The sequence below is a fragment of the Pteropus medius genome, unplaced genomic scaffold, assembly GCF_902729225.1.
Source record: "Pteropus medius unplaced genomic scaffold, Ma_sr-lr_union100, whole genome shotgun sequence".
Taxonomy (NCBI): domain Eukaryota; kingdom Metazoa; phylum Chordata; class Mammalia; order Chiroptera; family Pteropodidae; genus Pteropus; species Pteropus medius.
In genome coordinates this window covers 4,957,550-4,984,816 of record NW_024345481.1, presented here as the reverse complement: position 1 = coordinate 4,984,816, position 27,267 = coordinate 4,957,550, and the positions used below count along the sequence as shown (strand labels likewise).

The following is a 27,267-nucleotide window of genomic DNA, read 5'->3' as shown; positions in this document are numbered from 1 at the left end:
CATCTTAATCATTCCCCGGGGATTCCTCATGTCACCCGCATGACATATAAATTTCGGGACTTCCTTTTTGGGAATAATAGTGACAGCAAATCTTTGGTTGGCAGGGGAAGAAAGTTAAGTTGGAGTTAGATGGAGGAGACGCTCTGGAGTCGAGCTGTTACAGCTTGACTTCTGGTTCTACCAGTAACTGGTCTTAGGACTTTAGAGATAATAATAGCACGTACTTAAATGGTCGGGAGTGTTGAATGAGATAGACATGTGAAGCCCTAAGAAAAGTGCCTGGCAAACAGCAAACAGCTTTTGGAGTTAGTAATATGAATCTCCAGTTCTCACGAAGCAGCTATCATTATTTATACAAATCAAGTCTCGCAACTCTGGCCAGTAGGTCTGACACCTGAACTCATGTGTCTTCCAGAAAAGAATATTGCTGTAGGAACTGTGAAAAAATTCACTGCACAAAATCAATTCCCTCTTCTGTTTAAAACACAAGGAGCCCCATGTGTACCCAAACTTAAAGCCGCCCAAGTTTCTAGAAACAGTAAGGTTTGTCCCTTTAGTCTCTTGTGAAAAATCATGGTATTGAAAAAACTTAGACAGTCTGTCATTATATAATTTTTTACAATCATCGATGCATTCGCATGTAGATCATACAAAAACTATACCACGGAGGGCATCGTCTTAGGTGTGAAGTTGGATGCTTGACGGAATGTAAGTTGAATAAAAAATACCTTAATTTTTCAGAGGCTAATTACCCAGAGGATGAATATTAGCTACTGTGCGATTTCCTTTTTTTTTTTAGAATTTTCTATTTCACCGCTTCTCTCTAAAGCCAGAGGAAGGATTCAGGGCAAGGAAAGAAGGAAAAAGAATATCCAGGTATCCTGGACTCGGGGCCGACATGGTGACCGGAAGTGCTTTCAGCCGGGGAGGCAGGCGGGGACGTGCTCAGAGGGGGTGGGGGAACTTGCAAATGGGGACAGGACATGTGCGGATTGTTGGGCAGCCAAAGGCACGAACCATAACGGGCATTTGTCATTTCGGAGTGTCCCACTATGTGCAGCATTTGTGGAACGTAGAGGCCCAGGTTTTGCGAGGGAAGGGAGGGGGTCGGATGCTCCCTCTGTGAGTGTGTGAATTGGTGTTTTCAGCTGCTCTCCCCAGGGACTTTGCATGGACAAATAAGCGGTTTGCAGTCATCGCGGTGGCTCGCAGAGGCAGTGGGCAGCAGCGAGCAGCCTCCGGGGGGTGTCCGGGGGACGGCAGTGCGGGCAGCATGGGCGATGTCAACAGTGGCAATCCGGCTCCTCTCTGTCTGATGTGGTGACTCGGCACCTCAGTAACAGCCTGGGGACCTTCCGTTCTTTAGGCCTTTAGGGACAGATTTATAATACAATACAACACAGTGCCGTACAAGACAACACAACAATAAAGACAACGCGACAGCACAGCTTCACAGTTACACACAACCCCCAGAAAGAGCGAGGAGCAGAAACCCAAACCACACACGTTCACAGCCCCGAGAGCGGCGCTTCCAACAAGCATGGCAGGGGACGTCTTCCATTAGCTTTTATTTCCAATCCACTGCAAACCATTTCTTTTGAAGAAAAAAAAAAGTAATAAAAATCGATGACTCTGAAAATGAAATTGAAAACAAAGTCATAAAAATATCAGTCCAATATTTACTTATTAAATTCAACAGACGTGAAATTATTCTGTCGGATTGCCGTACATTTTTCTCAACAGCTTTCTCTTAGTTGATCTCACTGTGGACCAGGGACCAGTCCAAGAGCTACTCCGGTCTGGACCGGGACTTTTTCTCTGGGTCAACCCTTGCTCTCATCCCAGGTGGTGACTGAGGCGGAGGCTGGGGCCTCTCTGGGGACACCTCCTGAGAAACCTTCAGCTGTGGACATCTCTGTCATCCAACAGACACTGCTAAGCTCCTAAGACATCAGCATTCTGCCTCCTCCTCCCTGACGGTCCCTTCACTGAACTTGGACCAGCTTTGATGAGCACCTCCGGTCACTCGGAGTCACCTCACAGGTTCCTCTCATCTCCTAGGCCACTTCTCCAATGTTATAATTTCATTCCAGTCCCCATCGTGCCATCATCTGTGCAGGGAGGGGACATACAAGGACCCAGAGACTCTCTAATGTGTGCATGTGGCCCTCGATAGTGCTTTGACTTCCTGGCAAATGATTGAAAGTTGGGAGGAAGGTCTGTAAGGAAAACTCAAAGCCAGTGGGAACTGTCGGAAGGTGATAATACTTGAAGGGTCATCGTGGAGAGGGGCTGTGCCTCTGTCCTCCCCATCCTCAAGGACAGACCCAGAGAAAATGGTTGGACCCAGAGGACTGAGCCAGCAGACCAGCTGACAGACAAGCTCTATCCGGGTGAAACTGACAGGGATTGTTCTACTTTACCTGTCTAGCCGAAGTCCCTTCAAACCTGAAATTCAACTGGGAGATATTTTGTTCTTGGTCTGCAGAAATAAAAGGCAAAATTTTGGGGTGCTAAGCCCTCCAAAAGTATAATCAGCACTGCCGTGCACTTGCCAGGTAAGTCGGATGCGGGAAGAGAAACGCCCCCTCTTCCCTGTGGGCCTTGGCCATGTCCTTTCTCCTTGGAAGAAGAAAGGTAGATGCACTCAGGACCTCTGTCCATTTCCCATAAACATTCTAGCATGCTCAGCCAGAGCTAATGGGGCTGAAGGATTTTTAATGATGTTTCCTTGCACTGTTGTTGTTTTGTTTTGTATGTTTTAAGGAATGTTTTGTTTTCTGCGTTTGCCTAAGGGCATATCATTGTAAAGGGTACACTTTGATCAAAAGCATGCATCAATAAATCAGTGTCAGAGTGACCTTTGTGTTAATAATGTCCTGAAATATTTATCCCACAACTCAGGACAAGGCTTCCGTACCTTGTTTAGGATGGCGATGGCTCAAAGCTTGCAAGTGCTAATCAACCCAATATTATTAATGTTCTGGGTTTTTGTTTTTTTTTTTTTTAACTTGTTAGCAATTAGAATTTATTCGTGCTGTACCCAGAAGCCATATGAGAGATCTTTATCATTCTAAAAACCCAACAAGAATTCTTATGCATGAACATTTCATTCCTGATCTCAGAAAAACTCCAATAATTTCCTCTGAATGCAGATAAAATGGTCCCTGAGCATAGAACTGGAAATATATTTACAGCCAAGTTAGCTACCACAAAAAAGCTCTCCCTGTTTTTCTAGGATCACCTTATGATTTTCCAAAAGCGGAATTTCTTAGCTTCACACCAGTCTCATTCTTTAGGTTTGAGTCACGATGTCTGCTGGTCCTTTCGCAAAGTCAAGTCTCCAGGAAACAGTGAAGATTTGCTGCCTTCAAGGTCAGGAGTGTAAATGGCGGTGTTGCAGTCACAACGAAGACAACCCCAGAAGAGGGATCCCCAACATACTGTAGGCCAGGGCTGGCACATGACCGCTGCCATCGGAGCCGGCCACTGCTTGTTTTTTGTGTGGCTACAAGAATCGTTTTTCACATTTTTAAATGTTTGAAGAAAAAAAATAAAGGAGAACTTTTATGATGTGAGAATTCAATGAAATTTCATTTTCGTATATCTATAAAGTACTTTTTATTGAAACACAGGCCACGAGTATTGCCCAGGGGTCCTCTCATGCAGAAAGGGCAGAGGTGCGTCCTTCCAACACAGACAGGATGGCCTGCAAAGCCCAGAATGGTGACTCTGGCCCTCTACGGTTGGGATCGTGTACAGCTGCTCCAGAGGACACTACACTCATTTGACACAGTTTCTGAGATGTGTTGTTTGATTAGCCCCATGTCTTTGCTCGCCCGCTGGGGAACGTGGCAGTGCGGCACCCCTGGAGTGACAGAGGGAGCTGGCCTTCCTTCTTTGTCCTCAGCACTGTTGGCTCGGTGCCCTTCACCGGGCCAGATGCCATCGAGGATGCCAGGGAGCACACCTAGTGCCTTGAAAGTATAAGAACTAGTTGTTTTTATTGTAGATAAATATGGATAACATAACAGGTACCAGTTTCACCATTTTTAAGTGTAGGGTTCAGTGGCATGAAGTACATTCACATAGATATGCAACCATCGCCACTGTCCATCTCCAGAAGCTTTTCATCTTCCCAAACGGAAACTCTGCACCTATTAAACACCCCCATTGCTTCCTCCTCCAGCCCCTGACAACCACCCTCTACTTCCGGTCTCTATGAATTGGACTCTGGACCTCATATAAGTGGAATTATACAGTATTTGTCCTTTCGTCTCTGGCTTGTTTCACTGACCATGCTGTCTTAAGTAACTTCCCCCACAGTAGGAGTGCAAAGACATGGAGTTTACACAGAGCTTCAAATGCTTTACGTCACCTACTTGGCACAGCTACTTTGTGAGGCAGGGTATTTTTATCCCATTAGAATGGATGCTTCAGGTCAGCCCCGAGGCCACCCTGAGGTCACCTGTAGTCAGATCCTGCACCTGCCTATGGCTCCCTGAGCCTCCCCGCCTGCAGGTGTTCTCACTGTGGCAGGCCATGCTGCACCTCATCAGGCCCAGAGAGCTGGGAGTTGTCACTGTAGAGGTGACCCTCATCTACGAGGGGCAGGAGGTGGTGGCTCGGTGCCACCTTCATCCTTCCAGGAAGGCGGTTCTGAGACGGACTACATACGTCTCTCAGAGGGTCCTAGCTTTCCTCGGCCCCTGGACTCATCCACTCACCCTATACTGGCTTCCTCCTCTCCCCACCTGAACTCACATTTCCTCCCCATCCTCCAGATGACCTCCTAAATAAATTACTTGCCTAGGGATCTGATTTGGGGTGAATTCCAATTAAGTCATCAGTTATAGATAATTAAGGGTTAGAGAGATGAACTTGTCATTGACCCTCGCGCTGTACTCAAGAAGTCATCCTCTTTCCAGCAGGATACACCTGACCTGGAAGGATTGCTTATTGTAAATAAATTTGGAATTTATAGATTCGTGGGGCATGGCAGCCTGGAGAAGGGGGAGTAGTCACATTATACATTTTCTATCTGTGTAATTTACAGAGTACAACATGGAGAAGCCTGAACCTAAACAGGTTCCTTCGCGAACAATATGTCTGTCCACATTGCTCAAAACTCGTCAGGCTGACACTAAACTGTGTTCTCATACAGAGGGGGACATTTTGGAAACTGCATCTCAGCTTTGGGCTCCTCCTGGAAAGAATGTTTCGCTGGTGCCGTACTTGCCTGTATCATTCACATTACGAGTTTTCTGTTGGGTAAGATCTGTAATTCGCATCAAATCTGCTTTGACAATTCAACCTTTTTGTGTTAACACTCCTGTGCACATTTAAAGATAGTAATTAGTATAAGCGGATCTCCTTATCTAGAGACACCTGGTTTTAGTAAAAGTCTGTTAAAGTGAACCTCGTTAAAATGAAGACCAAAATTTCATAGCAGATCCCGAAAGAAAGAAAATGAAGCTTAGTACATTATCTTGAAAAGTAAAAAATTATGGGAAAAAAATTTAGTTTGTTTTTATCAAAATTTATTGCAATTTCAACCACATGCTTATTCTTTTTTCAAAAGTGAGAAATCAGTAGTTGATTACCGACCCTTCGGAAAAGCTTATTCACAGTTGCCATGTTGTGAGACCCTCCGGCCCCAACAAGAGGCCGTGTGTCAGAACTCCGGCCACCTCTCCCGCAGAGCCCACGACTGTAGATGGACCGGGTGAGTGCGCCATCTTGCTGTCCCACCCCGTCTGGCCTTCAGACCTCTGCTGCCTCAGTCGGCATCTGACTGCAACTTCAAGAGACCCCCCCCAAAGAAGAAGCACCCAGCTCTCCTGAATCAACCCACAGAACCTTGAAAAATGACAACATATCGTTGTTTTAAGTCACAGAAAAGAGTTAACGTTTGGCATACTTTTTTCCATCAAAATTGCGCAATACCATATGACATCCTTTAGTTCATAGTTACTTTTCCTGAATATCAAAAAAAAAAGAATAATTTTTGCAAAAATACCTGAGGACTTCATTAGTTTTTCCAAGAGCCTTCCTTAAACATTTGATGTTAAAACATGTCCTTTTGGAATCTCTCATTCCACCACCGTCTGGCTTTATTTCCCTCTGATCTGACTGCCGGTTCTGTCCGGTTCTGTCCCGTGCTCTTTGGTCAAGAGTTCAGAGCATTATTTCAGCAGTTCTCCAACCCTCTCTCAGCAACTTCACAGAATCCTGATTATTCTGCAAGCAGGAAAGGAGGCTTGGTGGAAACCAATTTTATAAGTGACACATTTTGTAATTTATCTTTTTTCATGTTTTGAGGATTTTTATTTTCCACACAACCGGGTAATGTCAGAGTCAAACGTAAAACGAAAACAAAAGAGGCTTCCTGCATGTGGCATCGTGCGGTGGAATACTGCATGGCTCCTGCCCCTTTGCTGTACCCCCAGCCCCTAACCCAGACCCCGGATTCAACACCTAGGGGTCTAGCTTTGTAATACTCCTCTCCGTGAGAAAAGCATCGCAAGAGTCACATATGACTTGGCATGTTTTCCCTTCTAGGGATGATGTATAATTGTACGAGGGTTGAGTGAAAAGTCAAAACTTAACCTGAAGGGAATATTTCACTAGTAGTGAAGCTGTAGGAATCCCACAAAGCATCTGCCAGGTATTCGTCACGCAACTTCGTGGAGGTAACTGACTATTCCAAGTCTGTCTACATCGGGCACAGGGTCAGGGACGTGTGACACGGGATGGCTGGCGCTCTCCAGGGGTTACCTCTGCGCATGCTGTGTGGTCTACAGAGAAGCGACTGGCATGCAATGTGGGAGCAGGTAGCTCAGGCCAATGCTATAGTTCCCCACCCCTCCCCCACCTGGCTTCCTGAAAAATCTATGCTCGCTTGACCTGGACGGAAATCAATGATGCACCACAAAGAGTGGGGGGAGGGCCTGCTGGAGAAACGTCCTCGGCAGGCACCGGGGGACAGGACCCGGAGCACGGGCATGGGGGCTCCCCTCAGCCTGGGGCACGGTGAGACCCACCAGCGTAAAAAGAAGAGACGCCTTCATGCAGAGAGATGCAGCTGGATCAGCGGACAGGGTGTGGGGAAGGGGTGGAAGATTTCTTCTGGTGGTTTCAATCCTTGTGAAAACGGAGGAAAACCATCAGCTGAGGGCGGGGTGGGGAAGAGCTGTGGGAAGACTAGAATTGGAGGGATGGTCATTCTAGGAGGCAGGCCCGAGTGGCCGACGCGTGCGATGGACGCAGGTGGATCGATGGTGCTGGCTGGGTCGAAAACAAGAAAGGACGATCTACGCCAAGGGAATGGAGTCGCTCGAGTGACGAGGCGGCCGGTGGTGTCGTCTGCTGAGAAAGGGACATAGGCGAAATGGCGGGTCCTGCAGGGCAGCCAGTCCAAACGTCCCCTAGGCGGTGGGACGTAGAGGACCCTCAGGAGGTAGAGCGCAGCAAAGGGTTCCGGTCGGTCAGCGTCATTCTGAGGGTCATTCATACGGAAGCCATCGTGGACCAGGACACCGGGGAGAGTGTGCAGGAGGAGAGAGCGGGGGCCCGGCCACTGCATGCCGGGAAGCATGGCCCCCGAAGCGGGGAGCCGGGGAAGAGCGATGGGAGGCGAGAAGACTCTGGACGGCGGGGACAGGGTTCAGATGAGAGCAAGAGGGGGAACGGCTAGCCAGAGTTCAAGAAAAGGGATGTTTGCAAGAAGACGGTGGTCGGCCGTGCCAAACGCCACAGAAGGTAGAGGGAGAGAAGAGACCAGCGGATGTGCCGATGTGGAAGTCACTCGTATTCCTAGCTGGGCCGATGTCAGTGTGGCAGGAGGGTCGCAAGCCAGCGGGCCTGGTGTGGAGGGGTGAATGGTGACGGAGGGAGTGTGGCCGGGAGTGTGGGACAGCCTTCCCAGAAGGCCGGCCGGGAAGGGACGGGGAGATGGGACAGGAGCAGAAGGGGCTGTGGGGGTGGCGTGCGCACGGGACGGTGTTCAGCTGGCAGCGGTTTGAGCCTGTGTGCACCTGTGAGGTGGGTCCCACCTCAGCGAACAAGGACACCTGCCTGCTCTTCCAGGGGCTGGGGCCACAGCCACGAGGAGAAGAAGGTCCCTGCCCTCCAGGAGCTAATCGTCTAGAACGACAGACTAGCACACCCATGCGGAACCGGAGGCGGTGACAAACGCTGAGGAGAAACCGAGGTGGCGGCTGGGAGCGGCACCCAAGGAGAGCTTCCCGGCACAGGTGGCATCTGACCAGAAGCCCGAGGGGACAGAGGAGGCGAGCAGAGCCCTGGGGGAGTCATTCCAGGCAGAAGGAGCATCGAAGTTGGCAGTCCAGAAAGAGGAGTGCACTGGGCACTTGGTGAGAACTGCGAGGAGGAGGGGGTGCTGGGGGAGGGGGCCGCACCACCCCGGAGGGGCGAGCGTTAGACAGGGCCTGGGGCTCGCAGAACCTCGGAGACCGCGGTAAGGACCTGCTTTTTTACACTCACCACACACACACATGCACATGCATATATGCACACCACACGCACACGCACGCAAGCACACACGTGCATACATGCACACACATACACATACCCATGCGCACGCACGCACGCGCACGCCTTTGACGGCTGGAGTAAGGTTACTGTCTGGGAGGCTGGTAGAGAAAAAAATTGGAAGAGGAGAAAAGTCTTCAGACGGGAGAAGAGGAGGAAAGGAACGGCGTTGAGGGGGTTCTCCCGGACGGAGGGAGGGTCCCAGAGGTGTTGATGAAGCCAGGTAGTGGGGAGACAGGGACGGGTGCGGGGTGCAGGGGGGGCGGAGTACCAGATTGAGAGTGTGAGGAGACAGGGGAAGTTTGGAAGAGCTGCAGGGCGAGGGGAAGAGGTTTGGGGGCCCTGATGGGGGACAGGCTGGGACCAGACTGTGCAGGAGCCCTGACCTCCCGCAGTGAGTGCTCCCTGCTCCGTGCCACTCAGAAGCCTGGGCTGGGGCGGGCGGCGGCAGAGCAGGAGGGCAGAACGGGTCAGCGAGGGGGCGAGACCATCCAGGAGCTCAGTGAGAGTGACCGGTGAAGACGCCGGAGCTCCGTGCAGGGACAGAGACGGCGACGCGGAAGGGACTCAGACGCGGCCAACTCGCCGGTGAGAGGCAGGAGGTGCCCGCGGTGCAGAATTCCGGGGCAGTGGGCGCGAGGGCGTGAGGGGCAAGGGGCAGGCGGTCGTGCTCGGCCCGCAGAACTGCGAGCTTTTAGTTTCCAGGAGTAGATCCGCTTGAGTTGCAATAAGGCTCAGGGCGGAGCTCGGAAAACACAGGAGCTGAGGGGTCCCGGCCCTGACACACAGAGGGAGGCCAGGGAGGCCAGTGCGGGCTGGTGGCGAGTCGAAATTAGAGCCGCCAGCGCCAGCGCCAGCACGGCAAGGCTGGATGATGGTGAGCGTGGATGTGGATAGACGGCCTGGGAGTCACATTTCGAGGAACTTGAAGAATATGGGCCCAGGAGGCTAAAGATAACAGCAACAGAGAAGGGTGGGGGGTGGGGGTGGTCAGCAGGACGGCATGGGTCTCCAAGGGCCTCTGCTCCGGCCAGGCTGCAGAAGCGTGGACGACTGGGCTCGCTTCTCCCATGCCGCCTCGTCTGGCCTTCACTGACGCCTGTCCTTTGCCCGGATCCCCACCCCCCCACCCCCCAGCCTTCAAGCAACCAAAGGGCACCTCCAGGAAACGGTCCTTTCGATGTGACTTCGTCTTCTCCTGTGCCACACGACTCCCGTAGCCCGCTCCCGACGTTGGTTTGTGTGCAGCTTGGAGCTGTAGACACCCATGTGCGTCTCCCTCTCCTGTCCCAGACCCCAGGGGCTCCCGCCTGCTCTTCTTGGCCTTGTCCACATGGTGGAGTTTGGCGGAGAAGGCTATCCACGAATATGGGGAGCCCGGATGCCGCAGACCGCCTTTGTCAAGGACGGGCATCACGCCTGAACAAGGGGATTCTCAGACATGGCGCCTCCTGACCTACGACGACGTGGCACATTGTCTGAATGTCCAGTGGGGAGGAATCATCACTTCTACTCTCCGTATGTGCCTGTTTACCTAAAGCTTCTTGTTTTAGTGTTTGCCTTATGCTTTACTCTTGGGGATGAATTTAGGTGAGGAAAGAGACGGACTTGTGCCTACGACACTGCCAAACCCTGAATCCTACCTCTTTGCCAGTCACGACTCTCTCAAAGGTTAGAAGAATGTTGTATTCATGAACACATTTAATCTCCCCGCTTCATCTGCAGAAAGGCCACGAATGAGAGCTTCCCACTAGTTCGCTGTATTGTCCTTGGGTAAAAAATCCCTTGTTTCTAAGAGCCTGTAAGTTCCTCTTCGAGACCAGGATCCCTTTGAGGCAAGTGAGGGCGATCCCCTTTTCACTGACCAAGAGGCCAGCGCAGCATCTGGGAGCTGATGGTAAACAGAGATCTCTACAGTCTCTTCTTTCCCGGTGAAGATGCTCTGTTTTCAATCAAAAAACAAGATCGTTCTAAATGTCATCTCTCCACATCCATCTGGGGCTCCTGAAAGCAAGCTGCCTTGTTTCTGAATCAGATGTCATCACCCACTGAAAAGCCGCCTGCATCCAAGCGGGGAGACTGGCACGTCTCCACCGGCGAAGCTGCTCCCCACGCCTACGGGCGACTGTTTCTTTTGAAAGGAAGAGGATGGGGAAGAAGCGAGTGGCAACAGAGAAGCTTTCACTGCGACCTCTGTCACCCTTCGGAGACAGTTAAATACTAACGGGCTTGAACACCTTACTCCCCACAGAGCCATGTGAAGCACTGCCACTTTTGTGGGGGCACCTGGAACAGGCAAACAGAAACTGAACATAGTGATGTCAATAGGCCACGACAGGTTTCCCCACGAAAACCTGAGACACGCCGTCCCAAGACACGGGCACAGGCACAGCAGGAGAGCGGCAGAGCCCTAAGACCCCGAGGAGGTCCCGCGAAGCTCCCTCGGAGATGTGGCCCCTCGCTCAGCAGCCCCTGCGGCTGAGCCACCTTCTGGGAATGACACACAGAATCGCTCAGGGGGAGAGGGGGCCCAGAGGTGCAGGAACCAGCCCTTGGCGTCCAGGGAGAACCGCGTGGCTACGACTGACTAACCGGCCACTTCACGGGGGAGGGGTCCAGAAACACAATCACCCTCATGAGCTCCCGAATCGAGTTCCATTCATGAAAATTTATACCGAGCAGAGCATGTCAAAACAGAATCCCAGCACATCGAGCATTCCCACGGAGGGGAGGGAAGTCACGAGAAACCCCGCGACTGGCGGCCAAATGTTCTCCCTCCCAACCTGAAACGATGCTCTAACATCTGGCCGGCTGGGTCTCGTGACATCTGCAGACGCTGTCGACGGCAGCGCCGCACCACGCCCCGCTTTCCCGCTGCAAGTGGAAAGAGCCTCCTAGAGTTCCACTCCACACTGAAAAACATACGACACTATTCGTACACGGTAGGGCTGCGTGCGTGCTTTACAGAAGGACGTATTTCTTCTTCCACTTAAAGAAGTGAGGAGAGACCGACATTTGTCCAACGCTGACAACGCGCCAAGCTTTGCACCCCTGATCTTCCCATCTCGTCCTCCCCACAAGCCCGGGTAGGGATCACGGCTGTCAAACATGTTACAAGTGAGGAAACCAGGCTCCAAGAGGTTAAACCACTTGCCTGAGGTCACACAGGAAGCAAGTGACAGTCAGCCTGACTCCGACACGCATGTTCTTCCTGCTACAACGCTCCACCGCCTCAAGAGCCAACACATGCTTTTGGTACCTTTTCACGTACACATCTGCCACCCTGCCCACTAGAATAAGTTTTATAGTTTGCGGGGAGCCGCTGAGGAGGGAGAGAAAGCATTTTTTTGACAGGTACAGACATGACCGAGGTACGGCACCGTATTTAGGCAATCCCGCGGTTAGTCAGTATGTCATGCATGTGGGATGGGGTGTCCTTCTGGATCGTATGTAGGAGATACTTAGGTTGTAGTTTGAGCACAAACTACGGATGGCCTGCGTCCCACCGTTTCCGTCTGCCGTGCCCCTCTGCCTCCCTCAGACGACGGTCTCGATGGCGGTGGCATTGCCACCGTCCTCCTGGCGCCTGGGCTGCATTTCATCTTTGAAAGCCCTGGTCAGAACGACCTTTAAGGACTCCTTGAACCGCTTCTTCCTGCTGCTGCCCACAAAGAAGTAGATGCAGGGGTTGGCGCTGCTGTTGATGGTGGAGAAGAGGAGAGAAACGTGGTGGAAGTTTCCAGACGCCGACCAGTGCTCGTAGTACATCAGGTAGAGGAGTCTCATAGGCATGGCGAAAATGAGGAAGATGACGATGGTGACCGTGATGACCATGTACAGCTTCGAGGAGTGAGATGCCCACGCGTTCTTTCGGATCTTCACCACCAGGACGGTGCTGGACACCACCATGAGCGGGGTGAAGACCAGGAAGCTCAGGACAGCTATGAAGATGATCACCGCCCTGCAGTCACTTCGGGAGTGACTCTGCCCTTCGCTGTCAATGCACATGACATATTCCATGCTGGTCACTAAACAGGACAGCGCCCACAGGAGGGCGCAGACGAACGCCGACTGGTGCTTAGGGCGATGACACCGGTACCAGATGGGGTACAAGACCGACAGGCACCTCTCCACGCTTATGGCCGTCAGCAGGTAGAGGCCTGTGTTGTAGCCAAACAGAAACGTCACCGACAAGGTGACAATTGTGTAGTAATAGCCAGAAGAGAGCTCATAATCTAAAGCGTAGTCGACAGTCAGAATGAAAATGCAGAAGAGCAGCGAGATGTCCGCTATGGACAAGTGGGTGATGTAGACCGTGAAAGGGTTTCTCCTCATCCGGAAGCAGAGGAACCAGAGCAGAATTCCGTTTTCCACAAAGCCCAGCGGGGAGAGGCTCATGATGACCCAGTGCACGACTGGGATTTTCTGGTGCGGGTCCCCGACGGAGGCGTTCCCGTCGGACGAGGCGTTCGCGGACTGTTCGACCACAAAAGATGTCATGTTCGACTCGTCCATAAGGAGGCCTCGGGCTGGGGCTTTTCAGGAAGTGTTCTGCAAATAAGTGAAAAAAAAAAAAAAAACAATTAAAATCGATGCCTTGGAGTAAACGGGAGGATTTCGGCTGCGGGTCATGGCCTTCGTGTTACGATCGTGCAAGGGTTGCGATCACACAAAAGGTTGCACACGTGTAACCGTCACCCCAAAAAAGCTTTCGCAGACTATACAGTTCTCTTTCCAGTGACGACACAATTAGACACGTCACCCGGAAGAGAACCGGTTTAACTGTTTTGATCACCCTCAGATCTCTCAGCTTCGCAGTATTAGTTACTTGTGGCTCAGTGTCAAAGGGCCGAGCTTCCCGGCGTCCATTTCCGGTCTGGCCCAGGTTTCCGAATGGCGTTTTGGAAATCACCTCATCTTCTGCGCCTCCGCCTCCTGGCCCAGGGAACTCGGCACATGGTCAGGGTTCGCCCATTAAAACGCGATGACACATACACGGTTGGGCAATGTGGTCGTCGTTTTTTAAGGCGCGAAGTACCACAAGGGACAGGGAAACGAGAGGGAATCGCTAGAAAAATTATGTTCAGCAGGGTACCAATGTTTTCGAGGCTGTGAAAAGTAGAAGGCATCTATTTCATGTGGTCTCAGTATCTGCGACAGAGCTGGGCGCCTGGGCGAGCTGCGCAGATGGCAGACGGCGAGCCCGAGCGAGATGCGTGCACAGGCCCACGCGCCGTGGGACGAGCCACGCAGAAAGACGCCGCTGACAGACACTAAGCTAAGCACTGCCATAAAGCCAATAAAAACGCTAAATATTTTAGACTGCAACGCAAAGATTCTCAGAAACTTCCCCTCACACTTTCCGAATTGCAAAATAAATATTTGCACACTGCCCACCCTCTTCCTCTTATATAACATATATATTTATATAAGTTAATTCCAGCACAAGGGGAAGGAAAAGGGAGGCGGCCAGTGGCCATCATCTCCCTTACTCTAACTCCAACTCGTTCTCGGCTTTTTTTTTTAAGCATCTTTTGGGGGCTGCCGAAATATCGTTCTTCGCTTTCTGAACTTTGTCCTTGCAGACCAGAGCCCCCTACAAGCGTACATAACTAAGCTTGAGGAAGTGGATTGAAACAATATTTTAAATTAGCAGACACTTGCCTTTTGCTCTGAACAGGACATAGATATGATAGTTCGTGGAGCTTGAATATCTCTGATGGCCTGAGACATTTCCGGGGTGGGGGTCAACAGAACCCCAGCACCGGCACTGAGTTTTGATCTCAGTACTACTGTACCTGGACTAGCAGGCAAACTGGAAAAAAAAGATAGTTATGTCCCCAGTGGTGTGATCCAGAAGCCCGGGGATGTCCCTACCTCAGCTGTCCTGACCCCTGTCCCCAGCAACACGTCCCTCGGCTGTTCTGATGAGATACTGGAAATCATTCTCACTGGGGCAGATTCTTCTTTCATGTTCTAATTAGACAGAAGATATAGACCCCAATACCCCCAGGAGGCCAACACAAAGACCAGAACTCACAAACCTATGACATGGCTGCCCGAAAACTTGCTGTAGAGACAGGGCTTTGTTAGAAGTTCATAGGTGAGACAGCCATGTTCCCCAAATTCACCCATCAAATATTCATTCAGTGCCAACTTCTTGCCAGGCACTGGGGTACAACAGCGAACGGGGTTTGAGGAGGGTGGTACAGAGGGCTGGAGGTATAACTACAAGGAAATGAGGGCCTGGACCGAAGCAGGCGAGCAAAGCCTGGTTATGATACTTTGTCAAATGTCATGCTTATTCTTCAGGCTCTGTTTACCCAACTTTAGAGCTTAAAAATTGCCCGGAGTTGCTTATCAACAATGAAACTTCCAGAGCCCCGCTGTTTCAGGAAGCCTGGGTGGGGCCCTGACTCCGAATTTTCATAGTCCAGGGGATTCTGATGGAGGCAGGTCGAGGGCCATGGTTTGAAAAACACTGCTACGTGCACTGGGGAGCTATGAAAGCTTTCCACGGGGGGCTGCGATAGGACCTAAACTGTGTCTTACAAAGTTGACCCTGGCTGTCGCCTGAGGCAGGATGCAAGGGGACACGGGATGGAGCAAGGAAGCCAGCCAGGGGCTGTTGAAATTGTCCTGGGGAGAAATAATAACTAGGATGACAGCCGAAGGGGAGAATGAGTTCCAGGGACATTTCGGAGAAGGCCGGTCAGGCCTCGGTGACCGTGAGGGGGAAGGGACAGGGAGGAGGCAGTGAACCGAGTTTTCCATGTGAGGTAGCCGTGTAGATAAACTGCGAATGAGCGAGGCCAGGAGCAGGAAGGTGGCATCTGGGAGAGGGTGGGGCCCGGTCAGCGTGCGAGCACCGAGAATGAGCCTCGGGAGGACACGGAGAGGGGCAGAGTCAGGTGTGCTCATCCTGTACACCCTGCTCTCAAGGGCCTCCGTTTCTTAAACAAGCTGAACGTAACAAAACAAAGAACGCTAGACACATACGTGAGATCCTTAGGACGTTACTCAGTACGGTGCATTTGCCTGATTGTACATTTCAGATGCAGAAGCGACCTTGACCGCCGGCTCCTCTTCCTGTGTCTCTGGCCTTGGGATGGGGCTCCTGTCTCCCGCTTGCCTTGTTCCCTGCACCAGCCCATCCTTCCCAGCTTCCCACACTGCCGCCCCTTCCTTTTTCAACAGCCCTCCGCCCACCCTAGTGTTACCATTCGTTACCTCCACAGCCATCACATTCCTTCTTGTGAAGTTAAAATATCTCCCCCGCTAAATGGCAAACTCTTCGAAGACAGAGGACTTTATCTAGTTCACGTCTGGGTCCCTAACACTCAGCGCAGGCGTTAGATAAATCCTTACTGAGTTCCCCCAAGACATAAAGCCCATCGCTATGGCCCTGAGAAGGCTCTCTGGTTCCCCGTGAGAGAAAGCCACTGCCTCAAGCCCAGGCTGAGGCAGTTCATTAAAAAATTCTCTAGTCTACAGCCACGCAAAGCTGAACAAGCCCGATCCCATCTGATCTCGGAAGCTAAGCAGGGTCGAGCCTGGTTAGTATTTGGATGGGAGACCACCTAGGAAGACCGGGTGCTGCAGGCGTAAAAAAATAAATAAATAAGGGATTGTAAGCTGACGAGGTCCTTGCAATCTGTGAGGTCAACCAAGAGTTGCCTCGCCTAAATGAAGAAAAGTTTCTCTAACAGAGCATAACTCGTGAATTGCAGATGAGGCACATTTTGATCATGATGTGATCGGAAAGCAACTAAAAATCCCCTTAAAACTAATCTCATTAAAAACTAATGATAACTCTCCAAAGTGTCTTGTTATAGTGATGCGTTATTTAAATGAACACATGGCTAAAAGTCACATTCCCGGTCTTACCAGATCAAACTGGACTTCGGTCCCTCAAGTGAAACAGCAGCTGGCAAGACGTGCCTGGAACGCAGCCGGTCCTACCTCCTCACCAGCCCCCCAAGCCTTTTGCTCCTCCCGGCTCCTCAGTCACTTCGCTTATTGTTCATCTTCATTAGTGGATGACAAGGACGTTTGAGGTTGGGAAGGGTAGAATAGAAGGGTGACTGCTGCTGGCTGACAAAACAGGATGGGCCAGAATAATTTCATTTTGGCTCGGCACACGGTGAGTTCTCAGTGACGCCGAGAGGAAGCAACTGCACGACAGAATGAACCGCTGTGTGGACCTCGCTCCTAGCACTGTGAGCTCTCTGTGCAGACACGCAAGCCACGGCTCCGCACAGCTCCATTTTTAGGCAACACACGGGACCAGCAGTGACAGTCGGGGTTGAGAGGGGAGCTCATCCTAACAGCCCGTGTCCCCGTGACACAGCGACATGGCTGTGGGAACCTCAGCTGGGAGCAGAGCACGAGAAGTCGAGGACTCGGTGGCACGTTCCCGGTGAGCACGCCACACGAGCACCTTCCCATCCTCTCTTCCTTCTCACGACAGAGTCCCTGGGGTGGAAGCACGACAAGGCCACTGAGTGAGACTCGAGGGTCCGAGCTTCTTACCCCCACGCCAGCTTTGCATCCTCTACTCAGCTCAGGAGGCTGGTGAGGAAGGTGTTCTTACCCCCACTTTATAGAGGGAAAACTGAGGACTAATAAGCGGGCCAAGTTCAGAGCCACTGCGTCACACACCAGCACACAGGGTCACCGTGTCTGCTGCTCCCAGGTCCCTGCAGGGTGACCTGGCCCGAAGGCTCACCTGGATCCTGATCCCAGAGCCAGCCAGGCGGGAATCCAGGCCCTCCCTTCTCTCTGGACGCTGAGCCAGTCTCTCACTTTGAAAAAGTCTGAAACCCCCACTTCACAGACCACTAAAAGGGAGCCGGAGAGAGGGCGAGAGAGGCCGCCGTTCCCAGCTACTCGGGGACGATGAAGCTTCGCAGCTGGGAGCCCCTCCTCACCCCTGAGCCCTTCACTCTGCCCTGGGGCCCAGGCCTGTTTTAAAGACCTTACCTGCCGTAGCCTCTCTGCCACATGTTTTCCAGGCTAGTTTGCCTCTAACGCCTCCTACTTAAGGGACTGAAGGCATCGTATTCCCTGATGTTATAGGGGATTTATTTTCTTCCCCGGAGACTTGTTTAATTTCTAACTGTGACTTTGCTGGAGCAGAGTGAGGCCCCCTGTGCTCTCCGCATTGAAATTCCACTGTGAATAAGGCAGCCGAGGGTAGGGTGCTGATTGAACCAAGGGCTGGTTTCTGGAAAAAGCCGCTCACCCCAGCAGGCTCCTTCTACAGTCTGTGTAATCTCAACATAAAATGGGACTATTTTTATTGCCTTTTTTTTCTAATTATAAAACAATAAGAGTTCGTTGAAGAAAATTTGGAAAATTCAGGGGGGAAAAATCACACATAAAACCACTACTCAAAATTAAACTGATTTAACATTTTGGGATATTTTCTTTTAGTCTATTTTTTTATGTCTTACACACACTCTTTTTTAAAATTGAGATTGCATTTTTAGAATGCGTTTTGGTATCTTGGTTTTTTTTTTTACTCAATATCATATTGTAAACATATCTTTTGTCAGCATATACTTTAAAAACTTGGCTTTAATAGTCAATATTTGGATATACCATAATATAATTTCAATAACCTTCTAACCTTGGACGTATCAGTTGCTTCTGATTTTTCACTTTTTTTTTTTTTAAAGCAGAGCATTGTAATGAACGTTTAATAGATTTCATACACAGCTTTAACTATTTTCCTCAAACATTTTTCTAAAAGTGGAATTGCTGGATCAAAGGATATAAATATTTTTCAAGATTTTATATTAACAAATTGTCTTCCAAAAAACTGTACCAATTATACCGACATCACAGTATATAGATCTTTTTTCTCCCCCAGCGCATATACACGTTTATTCCTCCACAATTCCGTTATTTTTTTAATTCCCAAAGTTAATGGTGATTAAAAGGTTCATGTTTGAATCTGCTTTTAGTTGAGTGTTAATGAGTTTGGATATTTCTTCATCTTAATGGTCACTTATAGTTTTTCTTTGGTCAATTATTTTTGATTATTTTTCTTTCTTTCTTTCTTTCTTTCTTTTTTTTTTTTTTTGCCTGTTTCTTTCATTGAGTTGCAAGAATTCTTTGTAAATATAACACTTTGTCACATTCTAAATTTTTTTTCCCCAGAAACTGGGAGATTTTAGAGAAGATGTAAAAGGATGCAGCTTGGGGCCTTTTTAAAACCTCTTCCTGACTGGTCCCAGTCTGCCTGGACTCCGCTGACCCTCGAGGTTTAAAGGCTGAAGGAATCATGTGGATACTGTGAACCTCCCTTTATTTTAAGGGTGAGGGAGCAAACTCACAGCCAGCTGAGCTTTCATATTTAGTGAGCCTGAACCAGAGCCTGGATTGCCCACAGGGGCCCTATTTCTACACCCAGCATCTGTCCTCTGTCAACAGTCACTTATGTGTGAAGTTCACTCACCCGTACATGTGGCTAGTAGGACCTCTGGGACATTTAACAATGGCCTTAATGTCACCAGACACCATTGCCATCATCAACTTGATCGTCACTAATGATCTTTATTAAAAGCCTCAAAGGATGGCCTTTGGTTTGTTAAAGGATGGATGTTATTTATTAGAGGATGGATTTTTATTTATGAAAGCACCATCTGCCCAATGCCAAACCCATAACAATAAAAACAAACAGAAGTGAGTTGTTTCTAGTTACTTCTGATCGCAGTTTCTTCTGTGAGATGGAGTCACTCATGGTCATCACTGCTACTAACAAACACTTCTACTGAAAGGTAACAGAAGTCAGCTGGCCCACTCGTCAGCATCCAGCTTTCGGACAAGTCCTCCAACAGGGAGGAAGGCGTGGCCTTGGTCCTCCCTCCCCCCACGCAAGTGCGTTGTGGAATTTTACTGCATCTCTTCTCCCCACCGCCGTCTCTGAGACGACACCATTGCCTAGACTTGCTTTCTTCCCTCCAGCTCTCGTCCTGCCTTCCCGCAGTTTCTTCTCGGTCTCCTTTCCTGGGTCTCTTTGTGCACTGCCCTTTGGACCAGGGGCTCCTCCATTCCTGCCCTCTTCCCTTCTTACTTTAGAGACTGCCCCTGGGTGACCCCCTCTTTTCAGCTATCACTATGTACTCATGAATCCAAATCTATAGCTATAACTGAGACATCTCCCCAGAATATCAGATCCTGTAACCAACAGCCCTGGATATCTCCCAGGGGGCCTCCCATGGCGGCACGCCGGCCTCAGCTGATCCAAAACAGAAAGCAGACTTGCTTTTCTGTGCTCCCTCTGGGACCCCCAGTCTTCCAAGAGAAAAACCTTAATGTTTCACCAAGCCTTGCTCGTCTCATATGTTCCCTGCACCAGCCAGTTCTCCAAGGAGCCCTGGTTCCTTTTAGTAGAGAAAGGGTATGCAGAAGCCAAGGTCTGGGTGCTGGGTGTACCCATTGCTATTGGGGTGTCACTGCTCCCGGGCCTCCTCAGTGGATGGAGCTAAGGAGTATATGTATATAAACACATAATACAGTCCTACGTACACACACTGACATCTATATCTCTGTATCTTTCCATATACAATTGACCCTTGAATAACACAGGTTTGAACTTATACAGGGATTTTTTCCAATAAATACTGTAAATGTATTTTCCTTATAATTTTCTTAATAATGCTTTCTTTCCTCTAGCTTACTTTATTATAAGAAGAACACAGTATCGACTGTTCGTGTTACCAGCCAGCAGTGGACTAGTACCAGTTAAGTTTGGGGGGAATCAGAAGTTATATGTAGATTTTTGACTGTGCAGGGGTTGGCACCCATCGGCCCTGTGTCATTCAGGGTCAGCTGTTTATACTGAATATCAATGAATTCGCACCAATATCTTCAATTTGGATCCAACACCACTGAGTTCAATTTTGTTCCCTATCTCTCTGTACTTGTATCTCCCTTCTCTGATGGTGAGAAACCTGGGCCCCATTATCCTCAACATATTTACTCATTTGATCAATCCACCTATAGATACACGATCTCCCGCATCCACCACTGCCTGTCACCCATCCCCACGTGGATGTCCTGTCACTTTATTGGGCTCTTTCACCTCACGTCAGGCCACCACTGCCACTGCCCCTGCCCCTGCCCTGGGACACATTTCTCACCCAACGGAAGCTCCGAATCTGGCACGAGGTCCCCTCCACCCCCTATGTCGCCATCGCCGCCCTCACCCCAGCTCACTGCCCCCCCACGTGAATGTTCCTCCCCTGCTCAGACTCCAATCCTTCACACAAGCCACGGCGAGGCAGGCCGACCACAGCAGAGGGTACACGTAACACCCACCCCCCTCGCACAAAAATCCAAAGAATTCTCGGCAGTATGGCATCCGAATGCGAAAGAGACGTTTGAGAGGAGAGGTTTGACGTTGTTCAAATTACACTGCAGAGGTGACTGCAATTCTGCCTGTGCCTAAGCCGGCCCTGCCTCGCAGCCACTCTTTCCATCAAACTGACCACCGGATGTGAGTCCTAAGCAAAGCAGCTCAGCCCCTCCGACCTCAGCTCCTCTGCACAGCTGGCAGAAGGCTGGGGTACAAGAGAAACTAGAGACTGGAAAGCACTTAGCCAGTACGAGTCTCATGGAAATGCCAAACTGAGACAATGAATCGGCCCGCAGGGAAACCAAGCATGGTGGTTTCCATAGATGTTTAGGGATGTGGGCTTTGCAGAGCCCATGTCCTGACCTGCTCAAAACTGCCGTGTGCATTTACCTCTTGACGAGAACGAGAGGAACAGATGGGCAGTGGGGCTGATAGAAAAGTAAGCAGAATCAGAGAAAGCAGAGTAGTGGGGTTTCTCAGCTTTACTGAGGGATGAGGCAGAAAGTTTTAAATACTATACATTTATGCTTGCTGAAGTTTTCTCTAGGGATCTAAGAAACAAACACCTCCTTCCATATTCCCATTTAGTTGGCCACAGTCCATACGTGGTTCCGGATTCCCATCACTCTGAGAAAGAAGGAAAGGAGAGGAAGGAAGGGAGGAAGGAAGGAAGGAAGGAAGGAAGGAAGGAAGGGAAGGAAGGAAGGAAGGAAGGAAGGAAGGAAGGAGAAAGAGAGAAAAGCCAACGCAACTAGGGTTCAAGGTTGAGCCTTATGAAACCTTGTCTTGTTCCTAGGCAACCAAAAAGAGAGGCCTGACCCTAGGCTGGGACTTCCAGGTGTGCAGCTTCAGAGAAAAGGGCAAATTCTTCCGTGGGTGTGTGTGTGCAGCGACCTGGACAAACAGAAACCCATTTGTGAGACGGAATCTCCACGGTAGGTAAGGGAACCGACTGGGATATGCGGGGGCAGGAACATCTGTCCTGGTACCAAACGCCTCGTTCCCATCTTCCTAACACGTGAGCCACCTGCATAAAGAAGTAGAAACCTCTTGTGTACAGCAGGATCAACTTAGAGCACCCACCTCAAACAGGAGGGGGGAATTTTTCCCTAGGGGATATTTGGCATGTCTGGAGATGTTGGTTGTCACAACCGAGAGGATGGGGGCTACTGGCATCTAGGGGGCACGCTGCTAAACATCCTGCAGTGCACAGGACAGCTCCCACAACAAAGAATTATCCGGCCCAACCATCGTGGCACTGAGGCTGAGAAACCGTGCTCCAGGTACAGGCTCGTTACCGCCTCTCACTGCTGTGCACAGCAGTCAAACAACACCCTGTGCGTTATCCTCCCAGCTCCCCCCGCCCACCGTGTCTGGGAAATATCAAAGATCGAGACTGAGCAGGAGATTCCTTTGAACAGACACCTGGCCATCCAGCTGTGGCACACCAGAGTTTACAAACCACAGAGCCTGGTACTGATGCCTGTGCCCACTAAGAAAAGGCAAAGGAAAACGAACCTAGCTTGCCTCTGGCTATGCCCAACTGCTTCGAATCAAGTGAATTCCCCAGGGGAATCACATAGGGTGACAATCCTTTCAAACCCCAACTCCTTCATTCTTCATAACATCTAACTAAACAACCTTGAACACCTCAAGGTCCACCAGATCCATGAATAGATCTGAAAATTCTTGCCCCTGACCACCCCAAGAGAAAAAAAGAAAAAGCTAATGCAGAAGTTTCAACCTTGAAGTTGGAAAAAAAAAATGTTTGGGGACCGTTAACTCAGCGAAGAAGCAAAATTTCTAAAACAAAGGCAGGAGGACACAGAGGTCTTTGCCAACACACACCGAATGTCAAACACACCGTAAAATCAACCAGCACAGAGAGAGTTGCCCGGGCAATAGCTATTTGAAGTAGGAAAATCTTACGGTCAAGGGCAGCTGAACAATGAAAAAGTGGGGTGCAGACTCACTAGCTCCGTTCGCTCAGGGAGGGTCAAAAGCGGCAGCAGGGAGGCTGTCCCCTTGCATCCTCGGGCACCGCCGCCCCGCCAGCCTGCAGGATCTCCAGTCCCAACATCTTCTCCAAGGATGCTGCAGCTTCCCTTCTCCAAAGGAATCAGAGCTGCTCTCCCACTGCTGAAAATATTTGAGATGTGCCAAGCAGATGGTCCCACGCTTATCAGCAGAAGCTGTGTTCAAATGGCATCATTCGGTGACACACACAAGTGAAAATCTTCACGCTGATCCAGAGTGGGAACAAGCTGACGATGATGCGGGGTGAACTACCAGGGTCAGACAGGGCTGAGGAGACATGACCCAGAGAACTGCTCTGTGGGAGGACAAAATCGCATGTGTGTCGGAAAGACGGGACCAGCTCAGAACCCTGACTCAGCCTGTAGCTAGCTGCATGGGCTCTGCCAAGCCCTGCGAGACTCAGTTCTGTCACCTGTAAAATGGAGCTAATCATCTCACTGCAAGAAGGTGCAGTGATTAAGTGAGATGCACAGTGAGGGACGCACTGTTCAGCACTTAAATATCCATTTTCGGTCTCGTGCCCACCTCCGTGTGTAAGCAGAATGCAACGGGGGAGGAAGCCGGGCAGCGCGCCCCAGGGGTGAGGGGACACCATCGGTGAAGCCCAGATCGCCTCTCAGCCCAGGAGATGAGACTTCCACCCACTCAGTCAGTCACTTTTCCCCGGAACCCTGTCCATTTTCCCAACAGACCCCAGTGTGGAGGCACCAAGGCCAAGCAGGAGGACCCTGGATGGCTCGACGGGCCAAGCCCGGCCGTAAAGACCCACCCCCACTCACTATAGCATTTCTTCTTTGTCAGAAGTATTCCTTCATGGCTACTGTGTCAAAGGAGTCACAGACCCCTGGGACAAGGGAGATCAGAACAGGGGGAGAAAGCCATTTCAGACTCTGTGGGAAAGCAGACTTGGGAACCCGAATATGAAGCCTTCCTCAGACTGTTTTCTTAAGCGGCGAGACCAGAGGCCAGCCAAACGGCTCCCGGCTCCTGCAGGAAGCTGGACCTGTGCTGTCCTCCGGGCGGGGGAAGAAAGGGGCTGCCCCTAAGGAACTTCAAGCCACAGGGAAAATGTGGTGAGGATGGGGCGTCCACCAGGTAGGCAGGGGCCGAGCAGCAAGTCCGAAAATCAGGTGACCTCCGTCCTGGGAAGCTGGAAGTATGTTTCTGTTACCTGGTTGTGATGATCCCAGGGAGAAGCCAGCCTCCTGAAGCACCTTACAATTCCCAGGGGGTAATCAGAAACGGAAAAGAAAACCAGACCGGCTGAGGCAAACCGCAAGGCAGGAAGGAAGGGGCGCTGAGTGCAAAGGGATCAGGCGCACGGGAGCAAATGCGATGAGGAGGGACAGGCTGGCTGAGATGGTTCCAGAGTCACGGCTGGGAAGGAAGAGATCCCCGAAGGAAAGGAGGAATGAAAGGAACTGAGGCGGGATGGAGGACCTGCCCTGAGCCTCTGCTCTACACTTGCTGCTTCTCAGAAGCCCAGGGACTGTCCAGATTCTGCAAACACTTCTCCCTGTCCTCATGGGGGCCGTGAAGCCCGGAGCAGAGTGACCAACTGGAAGGAAGACTCCAACGACACTAATTAGTCACCGGGACAGAGGGCCTCACTGACTCGCTTTTCCCAGCTCCTAACAGAACAGAGAAGTCTGTGCACACTGGCGGAGAACAACAAATCACCCAATTTGGAAAATGACAGCAGTCACAAGGTGAATGAGGAACGAGCAGCCAGGAAGCTGGAGAGGCCAGATGGTGTGCAGGTAGAGGAGGCAGAGGGGTGGTGGCTGGTCAGGGGAGCCTGGAAGGGATGGCGCTCTCTCTCTTTGGTACAAGTTGCCAATTGTTTTCGGACTGACTGGCACCGCTGACAAAAGCGGGAACTATTGCAGATGAAGCTGGAGCTTCATTTGTGGTTGATAATGATTTACACATAGAGAAAATACAGCAACTCTCTGTAAAAATAAAACTGCTTGCACTGAAGCCACAAATAGGTTGGCTATTCCTGTGCCTGGCTCTTCTTTGTGCGGAATCGTCCCCCTCTCGAGAGGTAAGGAGAGTTTGGGAGGGGGAGCTGTCCAGAGAGGGGGTAACAGAGCCAGAGGAGCCCGAGGACATGAAGGCTGTGGTCCCCGAAGTCCCAGTGTGGAAGGAAGTTCTAGCTTCATCTCCATAAGTCAAGTCACACCTTCCAAAGCTTCCTAGGGAAACACCCCTTTTTCTCCCATAAAACAGCCCGGAAACATGGTGGAGGCAGCCTGGGGAAGGTCCTTACGGGAGTCAAGGAAGGAAGACGCTTAGTAACCCAGAAGGCCATAGAGTGACCCACGAGTAGTAGACCCCACCAGTGGTAGACCCCATGAATAGTACAATCCATTGGTGGAAGACCCCATCAGCGGTAGACCCTATAAGTGGTAGACCCCACGAATGGTACGATCCCTTGGTGGAAGACCCCATACGCAGACCCGTAAGTGTCAGACCTGTCCTTCCCTCAGTTTACCCTTAGGTTCTGAACCCTCTCAATGCCGTGGGGGCTCCGCTCAGGGATCCACCCAGTGAACGCCAGCCATAGCCTAAGATGGATTTCTCATCGGGAAGGGACTCAGCTACACCAGATGCTGAGCCTGTAGTTACGGGGAGAAAGCCCTTGTTGTTTTAGAATGGCACTGACCTTGTTGTTTTAGAATGACAAGGGGCTGGGAGAAGGGCAGTGGGTGGCATGGGTCCGAGTGCCCATTTTCATAGCAAGATGACAGGCTCCAGAGTCAGGGCTGAGAAACAGCAGATGCCCAGAATGGCAGACAAATAATTTAGTACAAATTGTCTTGGTTCACCATTTGGGAGCAGAACAACCTCCAGCATGCTAGAAATGTGGGACTTGCGAACTCAACTGGAGTGATGAGTGATTCTTTATCCCATCTGTGTGATTGACAGGGTCTCAGAGCAGGGCTGGCACCGCCTTCTGCCCTCCAGTCCTGCAAGAGACTTCAGATCTCACTGGTCAGATAAAGGTCCAAGATAAAACCCTGAGAACAGAACTCTCCCAGGCTGATCCGAATCTCATCAGCCTCGAGGAATCCTCTCCAGGCTTCTGCTCCCTTATCCCGTCCTAGGATTGGCTGGGTCTCTCCCAAGTAAGGAGCTTTACTTTTCGTGCACTTTTCTCAAGCGACAGATCTTAAAGAGAAATGGCATTTTCTCTCCCACGTCTTTTGTTTTCCTCCAACTAGACAGGCCCGCATGCCGGGGCAAAAACCACAGCAGATGCGAGGACCCCAGGGGGAAGCAAATCCGCCAGGGGGCAGAGAAACTCCTGGACGAACCCCGGGGCGGGTCCGAAACAGATGGCGGCCTCAGATTAGACCCAGCTGTGGGAGGCTGGGCCCCCAACCCCGATTCTCCCCCAGCTCCCCTCACGATCTGGAAGCTGCCAGAAAAGAGATTCTTCCTGCCTTTGCAGAGCGACGAGGAGAATGTGAAGTGACCCCAAACGAGGCCAGCCGTCCTCCACCGACGACAGCCAGCTCTCTGCGCCCAAGGGCGGTGGGAGCACCCACGGCATGGTGGTCGCCCTTACAGACACGAGCATGGGGCGGGTTTGTTCGTTTTAATAAACGGGACGTCTCGTTGTCCTCTGCTTCGGGACCGCATCGGTACGGAGACGCTTTGGATTCCTCACCTAGATTGCAATCATGTGCTCTCCCTTGTCCAAACACCATGAAAACATCCAGTTGTGAGAAAGAGTATTTTTGGAGTGTTGCCTTGGGACATGGAGTCCATCCATCCCTCCAGAGGTTCTAAATATTACCCTGCGCTCAGCTCTGCATACTTGGCCGGCATTGTGTTGGCCCTCTATAAAACTGTAATTCCTAAGTTATCCTTTGGAGATATTCATCAGCTAGCATTTAGAGGCTCTAAAAAAAGAGACATAAAAAGATCAAAACTGTGTTCCTGCAGGAACTGGCTGGCACCCTTCCCACAATACCTACAGTCTCCTCTGAGAGATTTCTGCCTCAGAAGTAGCAGAGTCGCTCCTGCACAGATGATATGTTTATGTCAATAGAATACCAAAGTGTAAATCCCTCAAAAGAAGTCTGCATGTTGTAATTGTGCGTACAAATGCTCACTTCAAAAATTAAGTGTGTAAATGTCTTTTGCTTTCCTGCTAGGAAGCCTGAAGACACGCTTTTAAGCTGCCTTTGGAAATGAAGCATGTGGGTACTTAAAAAAAATGTTCGAAATTACTAATTTAGTCAAAGATCAAATCCAGACACCATTAAACTTGTATGCATTTTGGCCATAACTGTAGATTTTTG

The 27,267-nt window shown here is 50.6% G+C and overlaps 1 protein-coding gene and 1 pseudogene across 1 annotated transcript; one reads left to right on the top strand and one right to left on the bottom strand.

The window, feature by feature from the left end:
* Window positions 1-12,090: 12,090 nt before the first annotated feature.
* MAS1 (MAS1 proto-oncogene, G protein-coupled receptor) lies at window positions 12,091-13,068 on the bottom strand. Its single transcript, XM_039873938.1, has one exon. The coding sequence runs from the start codon at window positions 13,066-13,068 to the stop codon at window positions 12,091-12,093; it is 978 nt and encodes a 325-aa protein (XP_039729872.1).
* Window positions 13,069-16,039: 2,971 nt separating this feature from the next.
* LOC120611484 (uncharacterized) lies at window positions 16,040-16,158 on the top strand (annotated as a pseudogene).
* The last annotated feature ends 11,109 nt before the right edge of the window (window positions 16,159-27,267 follow it).

Excerpts from the sequence above, each read along its gene's own strand:
- MAS1 (XM_039873938.1), bottom strand. The coding sequence starts at position 13,068 with ATGGACGAGTCGAACATGACATCTTTTGTGGTCGAACAGTCCGCGAAC.